Source organism: Bidens hawaiensis, unplaced genomic scaffold (genome assembly GCF_021521415.1).
Source record: "Bidens hawaiensis isolate Kalapana, Puna unplaced genomic scaffold, B.hawaiensis_p1.1 tig00034270_1, whole genome shotgun sequence".
NCBI classification, from domain to species: Eukaryota; Viridiplantae; Streptophyta; class Magnoliopsida; order Asterales; family Asteraceae; genus Bidens; species Bidens hawaiensis.
In genome coordinates, this window is record NW_027495926.1 from 101,552 (window position 1) to 112,407 (window position 10,856).

Here is a 10,856-nt window from a genome sequence, read left to right on the forward strand (position 1 = left end):
ATATATAATTCTCAAGAAACTCGTGTAATAATATAAAACAGGGAAAAGACATTTTAATACGTAGAAGTGCATGTTCTATTCTTTTATCGTATTATGGGGATCTTGAAAACAATGTGACAGGAACTAGAAATTTTCAATTATGAATCGGGTCCGGACCAGAAGGGACTTTGGATATCTCTCTTCCAGTGAAGATAGTTGCTGGTGCTGTGTTGGTGATGGTGGTGTGAGAAGTAGTCGACGAGGGTTGGAGATTGTGGTAATGGTGGTCATTGTGGTGGAATGCTGATCTTGATAGTCAAGGGATGTTTCCGATGACTTGGTGGACGAGGCGGCGGTGATAAGGAGAGGGAAGAGTAAGAACAAGGGAAAGGTCTTCTTCTTAAGATTTTGTTGGGAGAGATGAATATGGTGCTGGTAATGGTTAATTGAGGGAATATTTATAAGGGCTTCATGAGTCATATAATTAATGATAAAGTTAAGTTATATATTTAGAGTAGTGTTACGAGTATATATTAAGACATACTTTAATACTGTGATAACTCTCTAGACGCTTCTCAGATATGTAACGTTTAAAAAATATTGATGATTGAAATGAATTTCTATCCTACCTCCATCTTGTTTTTTCTTACACGTTATCGGTATGAGTTTGCTGGATATTCTCTATTTTCGTTTCACTTCAAGAGTTTGCTCGTGGCTCTCTTATATATACATGTTTTGAGTGATTCATTACACACACGGTCTCAGATTAGTAGATTACTGATGCTCCAGCCAACTAAGACTAAAAGTCAAAGGAGATGGTTTTTGCCGTTATTGCTCTTAAGTTTTATGTTAGGTTTGACTAGACCATTAATCGGAAGTTAAATTATAAAGATATATCTATTTGTTTTCTTAGTTAAATTGAGTAAATCCTAGTTGAAATTAAACTTCTAAATTAAACAACCTTGTTCTTTAGCATATTTAACATCCAAAGTCCCAAATTTAATTATACAAGTGCCATTTCTAATTGGACATTTAAAAATTGAATTCCAATTAGAACTCTTTTAACAATTTATTCGAATATATTCCAGTCTTATCAACGTGATGAAGTTTAAGTTGAGCTTATACATTAATCACCATATTGTGATAAACTTAGGGCTAATTGGTTAATGACACAACATCTTACATATCTAACTCACCCAAAATGTTTGAAAATACTTTTAAAAAAGTGGCCACATTTGTATTTTCTAAAATGGTAAATGTTGTAAGAATATCGACAACTAGACCTTGTGCCATGAGATCAATCGTAGATTATATTATCTATTAACATTTTCAATTACCTTTTTACGTTGTTGTCATAAAACCCTAATCAAGCCACATAAACTCAAGAATATTATGAACCAAGAAGAAATCTGGGCTAAACCAAATCTTAGAAGGAAAAAATATAAAAATAATCAACAAGAACTCTCTCATAAATCTTAACCTTTGCAATTTGACATACATCACAACAATGAATTTATAAAACAACCAACATAAAAAACAAAGACATGTTATTTTCAACAAGTGTTTAAACAAATCTTTTTCTCGCATTTGGGAATCTCTCTTGCAAACTCAAACCCTACACTTTTTAGTCATATATATGTTAAGGAGCTTTTAGTTCCGTATTTATTTGGTCTAGCGACATCAGGGAGTTGTATAAGACTTTACTTGTTTGAGGAGCGGCGGCTCAAATCCCATGGCGGTCAAAATACATGTAACTTACAAGTAGAGTAGATCAAGTGTGTGAGTAGCATTCTAAAAAAAGAACAAATTAAACATCACCAGTTAGCAAATGGGGAGTATTTGTGAATCATTGTAATATCTAGCATCAAAAGTCAAAACACTTATGTTGTATTTGTGAGTGGTGGTCTCAACCGAAGTTAGAAAGAATTAATACACATCTAATTAGTATTTAGATTAGTGATACGAGAAGAGGTTATCACTGCCTTATGAATTAAAAGAGTGATCAGTAATCACTATCATCTAGTGAGGTATGAAGAAGTGATCAGTACTATCTTCTTAGTAATAAGATCATGGTGAGGCCTTTAACCTAACTTAATAAACATTCACTCTCGTTTTAACATTTTTGTGACAACTATTATTTTTGTCACAAAAAGGACATTTTGTGCCCTATTTCCTTCCATATATCCTATTTCCTTGAATAATCCACATTGTTTCGTGAAATGGCCAACGTAAATAACCATTTAATTCTAATAAAATGTCGCATTTAAAGTGATACATATGCACTATTAAACTATTATGCCAATGACCCATATGTGACATAATAGCGGTTTTAAGTTGGGTCATTGGGTTTTCACACGTATGGTAGGTTTCTTTTTAAGTGTGATATATCTTTTTAAGTGTGATAATGGAAATAAATCGCTGTTCAAAAATAAAATATTAGAAACAAAATCATACAAAACTAAGAGGTTGTTATAACTTGTAATCCAAGATATATATATATATAAAAGAGGTCTCTTAACAAAATAGAGAATTATGGAAAATGATTCGGAATAGAAAATATACAATACATTAAATAAAAATGTTGACTCTAAATATAATATAACTTTTACAGTAAGTTATAGACTCATGAAGCTCTTATAAATAGTATTCCCTTCACCATTACCAGCACCATCTTCATTCTTCATTTTTACAAAAAAAAAAATCATTACCAGCACCATCTTCATTCTTCATTTTTACAAAAAAAAAAAATCTTTAGAAGATGAAGAAGTTTATCTCAATGCTATTATTCGTTCTCCTTATCGCCGCCTCCTCCGCTAAGTCACCAGTCGCTTCCCTCCACTACCCTGATGACTCTCCTAATTCCAACCCACAATCTCATTTAATCCACGCTCGCCGGCTACTTGTCGCACCAGAGCAAAAATATGAGTCACTGGAAGAAATCGATCCAAGATATGGTGTGGCGAAAAGAGCAATCCCTTCTGCACCCAACGGTCTTCATAATTGAAAGTTCAAGATCCTGAATATACAATAAATGAATGAAACACTTCTATTAATTAAAGATAGGTGTAATTTCAACTTTTATTTGTTTTGTGGATCTAGCATCTTGCTAGTTTGTCATTTTTAATAAAAGTTGACATTTAAAAATAAAAAGTTAATGATGTCTTGTCCTATATTTTATTTTAACTAATATTATTTTTTGTTTCAGTTCTTAGTATCAATCCAGTGAATTAACATGAGTTTCTTGAAAAATACATGTTTGATATTGTGATGCCGGTGTGATCTACTTTAACCTTTTGTTTCCTTAATTTTATAAGAATGTGTGTGCTTTGCTTCGGTTATATAACGAAATTTAACGATAGACCAAACCAGTTGGCTTGGTCGGATCTATTAAAACATAAAGGTTAAGGACACGGCCAGTCATGAGGTTTTAAATACATTAACCTAGCTGAAAGAAAAATGATGCCATATACTATATTATTCTCTCTTTTCAAAACCATTCTCGGTTAAAAGTTTAATCTTGTCATAATTAAGTCATTCCAACCTTCTTGGATCAAATATATGAACATGATTAGGCCTAGCATATGCTCTTCATTTATATTAGCCTCCACATGCATGCTACTTCCACCAGCTCTTTAAGTTCTACGTCCACATAATTTTTATAAATGTTTTGTTAAATAGTTCAAGGTTTAAAAGGATTAAAATAATGAGAATTGACATAATAATTTTAAGTTAGAGTTGACCTGCAAAATTTTTTTTGTAAAATCACGAGTTATATAAAATAGAGTAATTGAAAAATACAAATCAGCAGTTTTAGAGAACTAGTAGAAATTAAAAAAAAATCTGTTTTATTAGTCACCATTTTGTATAAGTTTGTACTATTAATGTGAATTTTTGTATAATAAATTATTGAACGAAAAACAAAATCATATACAACTAAATGGCGATCATGATCCAAGAATACGACAGGTTTCCAAACCCATTAGGCATAAGACACAATACAACAAAATAAAAAGTATATACTCTATATATAACTTTTATCACAAGTTATAGAACTCATGAAACTCTTATAAATGTTAATCCCTTCACCATTACCTAGGGCTGTGCAACGGTTCAGAACTGCGAGAACCAAACCGAAACCGGAACCGGAAATGAGTAAAAAATAGAACCGGAATCGGAACCTATTATACTAAACCGGTTCGGATCCAGAACCGCTAAAGCCGGTTCTCGCTAAGCAGTTCTGGCTAGAACCGGTTCGATCATTTATTTATCAAATGAGTTATGCAAACTTTGCAAATTGCAAAACAAGTTTATACAATTGTATATCTTCTTTCACGGTAAACTAATTTAGATTACAACATGAACATCCGTTATTAAAACCTAAGTGTTGAAGTTAAATAAATCATTAACAACGATAGATTAATGGAAGATTATATCATTTTATATTAAATTACCTTGATAACTTAAATCAAAATTGATCATGGTTGCTAGTTCTTGAACGTAAAGAAAGAAGATTTGAATTAAAAAATGATTGAATAGATGCCGGTTAATAAGTTACTCTATAAAAAATGAGGATTGGTAAATTTATTTAAAACGTTTTGAATATTCCGTTTATTCGGTTCTAAGTCTAGAACCGCCGGTTTTACCCGGAACCGAACCGCGAACCGTTTAATGCAAATTCTAGAACCGAGAACCGAACCGATACACACATTAGCGGTTCTGAGGCACCGGTTCGGTTTCGGTTCCTCGGTTCTGACGGTTCCGAACCGTTTTTTGCTCACCCCTACCATTACCAACACCTAGGGCTGTAATTAAGCGGACCGAATTGAATCGGACGACATCTTGTACGTGTTCCTCCGTTAAGCTTTTGTCGGACAAACGGACGGTTCACGATCTACCGAAAAAAAATTCGTTCCTGTTTCCGTTCATTAAGAAATTGAGTTTGTCTATGTCCGTTCATTAGTTTTGTAAACGGACACTAATGAACAAACACCAATGAACACTAATGAATGTTAATGGACAAACACACGTAAACCAGTGGCGGATCCTGAAAATATAGCCCGTGGGTGCAAGAAAAAATTCAACCTAGAACTTGTCAATTCAAACTAAAACAAGTCAAACCAAAATGGGTCGGGTCAAACCGTAACGGGTCGAGTAAAAAATTTACATTAACAAAATGCGTATAGAAATGTAAACAGTAAATTTCATTACAGATAACCAAAATACATATTACAATCACCTCTACATGATTTCATTTTTTAGAAACGGTCAATTAAAGTTTCATTCGTAATATTTAAAAGTGTTTCTTTTTCAACACTACAAATTACACAAGCATTCAAAAAATCTTCACCAATTCAATTACCTAAATTTGTCTTTATGATCTTCATTGCCGAACACATCTCTTAACCGTTGCAGTTGCAATATGCAAAATTAATGTTAGCTTTAATAATCCATAAGCCAAATGAAAAGAGATATGTTTCGTTGTTTCCACCATAACTCTAGCAAGATCCGCAATACCTTTCAGATTAGCAAATCTTTCATCTTTTCGCACACTATCGATGTACAAGCCAAGTTGAGATGCATGAACAAATTTGTCCCCATTATCAAAATCATGTGGACAAAACTCACACAGTCTCATTAACTTTGATACATCAAACTTGAAAAATGAATTATACGAATTAAAAACCAACATGTTTTGAAGTAAACCTGTGTTAATCTCATTAAACGATCACCAAATTCTTGAATTTCCATATCGACGACACTGTTGAAACAATAAAAATTATAATAATGTTGATTGGTGATTGTGTACCTTTGTCTTTTGGGTCTATAACCAGTGTCATCGACATAATTTTCTATCATGTTCAAAATTTGAATACCATACTTTCTCTAAAAGCTTATCATATCATCTTTCTCTATATTCTTGCAACTGTCCTTTAGTCGTTTCCAACAATGAACAACTTCCAAAATATCTTGTTCTCTTCTTTGTAGAGATCGTGATAATACATTTGTGAACCCTAAAATGTGTAACATCAATTGCAAATAAAAAACAAATTCAAATGAGTTTATAATAGGCTAACATGTTGATTGCTTGATTTTGAGAAGAAAGATTACTGCATTCATCTCTAACACATATAATTTAAAAAGTTAAGTTTGGGGCACTAAAAATATTATGAATGGGTCACTAACTTTTTTTGGATGGGTCGCTAAATTTTTTTTATGGGTCACTTGGGTGTTTGGACCTAATATATTACAAATTTATAAAGGAAACTATGGACTTCAGTGGGTGCAAACGCTCCCCCTGACCGAACACTGAATCCGCCCCTGACGTAAACATATCAAAATACTTAATATAGACACTAATGAACATTACACCATATGATCCACCAGACTTAACTGCTTCACCCCTAGTTGACTTCTCGTTTGACTCAGAGTTGTATTTCTTGTTTGAACTTCTTACCTGAGTCCAGGGTTCTAAATATTCTTTCTTTGATTTGTCACACTTCTTAGAAAAGTGACCAAATTCTTGTCAGTTATAGTATTTGACTTTTAATTTGTCAAAGTCAATTCTCTTGTTCAATGTTGGCAAGTCCTACTATGTCCTTTGCATGAACCTTATAACTTTCCTCACAATCATAGTCATGTTCCAGTTAAGATCCATAAACTCAAGATAATCTTGATCGATCTGATCATAATCTTCATCTGTCATATCACTTGTAGCAATCTTGCTACCCACCAACTGCTCATATGAAGTCATGAAAGCACACAATAAGGTAAATTGTTGTTCAACCTCCTTCATGTTTACCTGTGGTGGTTATGATTTCTGATAACTTGCACCAGCATACGAAGTGTCGGATCCAGATGCCATAAAGCATACATTGGGACCAGAATTACCACCATGTGGAATCTCTTGATCAACTTGTGAATTAAAAGCAATGATTGGGACATAATTGCTGTTCATAGGAAGTTATTGTAACACCCCATCCCAGATTGGGCTGACGTGTCACAATAATATGGTTTCTGAACAAAAGACATAATTTCATATTTTTACTTGTCAAAGGTATAACACATTAAACAAAGAAAACTTAAGGGTAATTTACACACTAGCACGGTTGAAAAGATATTTTATTAGGATCCTGATATTTTATTCCTCGCTCTTAATCCCACCCAAAGTAACCTGTGGACCTGTATATATAAAAATAAAAATAACGGAATGAGCCGAATGCTCAGTATGGAATAAGCTCAAAACAATTAATGATTTAACGAAACATAATATAGATTAAACTTACAGTTGATGATACGATGCAAAGTAACCTTATTAAAATAAATTAAAACGTATCATATGGATGTACCCATTAGCGAACATAAAACGTGACAATATACAGGTAGCTACTCCTGCATATTTATCACACGAGAGGACGAGTTGGCATACCCGCTATCCATCTCCTTAATATTAATCCTAGGATCGATCCATACGCCTCCAAATAGCCATATGTACCACACTTGTACTTAAGAGACGCCGTGAACTGATCTCACCGTCATGGATAGTGCACATGTTGTCGATGCCGCAACAACATGCTCGTGGGACACTCCACGAGAAGCGACACTCAGGGTATCAGAATACAGATGATCTTATTCATATAACTTATAGCAAATATATTTTTGTAACATACATCGAAACAAGTGATAATGATGTATAATTAAACATAATAATATCGCATGACATGAAAGCTAAATCCAATGTTTAATTAGAATTGGAATCTAACGGATATCCAAGTGAATTGATAATTCAAAGACGTGAGGAGTTATAAAATGTATATTAACTCAATGGGTTTATAACAATAGAGTATGAAGCAATAAGAAGTGGGGGTAAGGATCCGTACCTTTTAGGTTCCAAAGCAATAACTTGTTTGCGAACGTTCTAATTATCTAGATATGAGTTATATTCAAGTTCTAATTATATTCAAGGTATATAACAAAAATTGATTTATGTAAACTCATTTTAGACAGACAATGTTTTTAATATATAAGACTTAAATATTGCATTTAGAATACTTTTTGATGATAACGATTTGGATGTTTTTATAACAATATAACCTAATATATAGTTCATTGTAATTGTACAATCAATAATTTAAATTTGTAGTTCATAATATCTAGAAATGACTAATATCACTTTTAACAAAAGTTTGTATTCTTTAATAATAGTTTAAACCACGGTGAATAATTTAGTCATAGCTACAATTATACACGGTAACATGGTTCAAGGGTCTCAAAAAGAAATGAAAGAATTAAGAAGGTACAAGAACTAACTGAGGTTGGAACTTCTAACCAATTATTTATTAGCTTTTATGCTTAACCATTAATTGAGGATCAATTTTATCTAAGTGACGAAATAAGAAGACAATAGAATTAGCCTTACTTCAAGCCAGCCTTCTTCTTCAAAAGTTTGCCGGAAAAAGTCCCGGTTGGCCGAAATTCTGTTTCGAGCTTTAGGAGTGGTTTCTGAATATAACAGCGTGACCGAATATTAATAACAAGATGAAGAGAGGTAAAGATATGTAGCGGGACTACCTTACGTATAAGATTAATAACAAGTACTGGTGATAAAAGAAAGTTGTCGGTTAACGTTTGTTGCATCATGACGTCGATCTCCGTGGTTCAGAGGTGGTGGTCGGGCCGGATATGAATTATAGAGTGAACAAGGGAACTCCTTTACTGTTTACGTTCCTGTCGGTTTGACGGAAAGTGCAGGTCGGTTGGCAGAAACTTGTTTAAGTACTACGGTTATTTATTTGTTATGTGGGTTTCTTTCGATTCGGTGGACTCGTAAAAGTGTAGTCAGATCTTAACATCGGAGTTGGAATGTGTGCTTGTATGAATGCTTTAATATTTTCATGCATGTATTTATCATCATTGTTCCTTGGAAGCTAAGCTAGAGATATGGATGGATGGATGGATATCATCTTTACTGAGAGTGAAGTTATTTTTACACAATTTTATCCTAACTTAAAAGTTTGATCTTATCTGGTCGTACGCACTGTTTGTTTGTTTTTGTTTTTTTTACAACAAATTATAGGACTTCTTTCTATCTAACAAACTTTATTTATTTAACAAACTTTATTTATGTTATGTTACTTAATTAAATTTTTTTTTTCACTGTCGTTATTACTTGTTTTGATTAAGTTTAAGATATCAAATAATGAGTACAAAATTTTAAATGATTATTATTATTATTGTTATCATCTGATTTCTTAAAATGATATAAAAATTTTGATTATTACAGTTATCCTCCGTACAAAGTAGGGTCTTGATTCCTCCTGAGGAATTTTGACACTTCAAGTCATATTCTCTTTCTTCTGACTTTTGAACAGATTACATAGTAGTGAGGTCTTCATTCTTGAAGAAATTATTTTTTTGAGCACCAACAGAAAATTAGAACATGAAGACGGTAATGCACTCTTCAAGGTATCTATCTGATCACTTTCACAAGATTTCATTTTGAATTTCTTCATTTCAGGAATCAAATGACAAAACCTTGTCAACATTTCATTCATCAGTTCACCTTTCAAAAAGACAGTAGTTTTTGAATTTAAACTTAAGCATTATCTTCTTCTTGTCTTTGGTACTTCCCATACTCCACATTCTCAAATGTTGGATTAAGGCAGCACATATCTTAATGCTACTGACCGGATGAAAGATAGTTTCTGGTAATGCCATGGTTAAAGTAGAATATTTTCTTCAACCGAGCATTTTTCAAAGGTTTTATCTGTGTAACTCATAGAAGCATCACCAAGCAATTGGGTTTTATACACAACATCCAAACTATGAACACAATCCGGATGAACAGAACCCAAATTTGCTCAAAACCTTGGTTCCCACTAGGTAAAATCACACAAATTCGTGAGCCTCGAACATTTAATATGAGACCCGGTCCTAGAATCCATGTGTTGCATAAGGGCATTCTGACCCAGAGCATAGAAATTAACCATTTTATAAATATTTGAAAGTTCAGGGGTTAACTTGACAATCTGTGAAAGTTTGGGTAAATGAATGAGTATACTTTAGAAACGATTGAGTGTTTAGGTAACGAATGAGGTGTGTAAGCGTAATAAATGAACAATAACGAATGGTATTGTTCACGCTAATAAGGAGTAACTAATGAAAAAAGCAACGAATGAATGTTACTGTTCACGTGTATGAACAATAACGTATGAGTATGATGAATGAAGGTTTGTTGAATGAATGAGGAACTGTAGTTCCGAATGGGTTGTTATGAAACCTGTCAAAGTTGGTTACAACTGTTAGAGACAGTTACAACTATCAAACGAATGAGGTTTGAAGTTAACGTATGAGTCAAGAAATTAACGAATGGGCAGTCATATCTTCAAATATTTTTTCCAGATTTAAACTACCATGGACTTAATCCAAACCAATATAAACTCAAACAAAACTCAACAAAATCACCTCAAACAACTACCAATTAAACACAATCCAAACTAATCTGGACCAACCCAAACCACTAAAACACATCAATTCCTGTCCAGTTTCACCAAAACTCAATCAAAACAATTCTCAGTTCCCGCGTAAACTCAAATCAACTAATTACACCGAATTATTACAATTAATTGATCACAAATGTTCAGTTCAACATTGTGAACAATCCTTCAAACACTTCTAATCCAATTAACATCATTATAGTGCTAATTGATCGATTTCAGTACGAACAGTCCGAAATTAACTTGAATCCTATATGTTTAGATACAATTAACACTCAATTAATACCTCAGTTGACTCGTATATAGTTCCTAATTGTAAATCAATCAGACACAGGCTCCGATACAACTTGTTAAATCTCGTGATCTGATTTCATACATTACGAT

General features: G+C 33.0%; 1 protein-coding gene across 1 annotated transcript; it reads right to left on the reverse strand.

Moving 5' to 3' along the window:
• Positions 1 to 5,359: 5,359 nt before the first annotated feature.
• Positions 5,360 to 9,693, reverse strand: LOC143585999 (uncharacterized). Its single transcript, XM_077067650.1, has 3 exons — positions 9,539 to 9,693; positions 5,683 to 5,737; positions 5,360 to 5,632 (listed from the first exon to the last, which is right to left on the reverse strand). The coding sequence occupies exons 1-3, from the start codon at positions 9,691 to 9,693 to the stop codon at positions 5,360 to 5,362; spliced, it is 483 nt and encodes a 160-aa protein (XP_076923765.1).
• Between the last annotated feature and the right edge of the window lie 1,163 nt (positions 9,694 to 10,856).

Coding starts and splice junctions, on each gene's coding strand:
- LOC143585999 (XM_077067650.1), bottom strand. CDS start 9,693: ATGGCATTACCAGAAACTATCTTTCATCCGGTCAGTAGCATTAAGATA. Junction 5,738..9,538: donor AACTACTGTCTTTTTGAAAG/GTGAACTGATGA, acceptor TTGTTTCAACAG/TGTCGTCGATATGGAAATTC. Junction 5,633..5,682: donor GTTTAATGAGATTAACACAG/GTTTACTTCAAA, acceptor TCATTTTTCAAG/TTTGATGTATCAAAGTTAAT.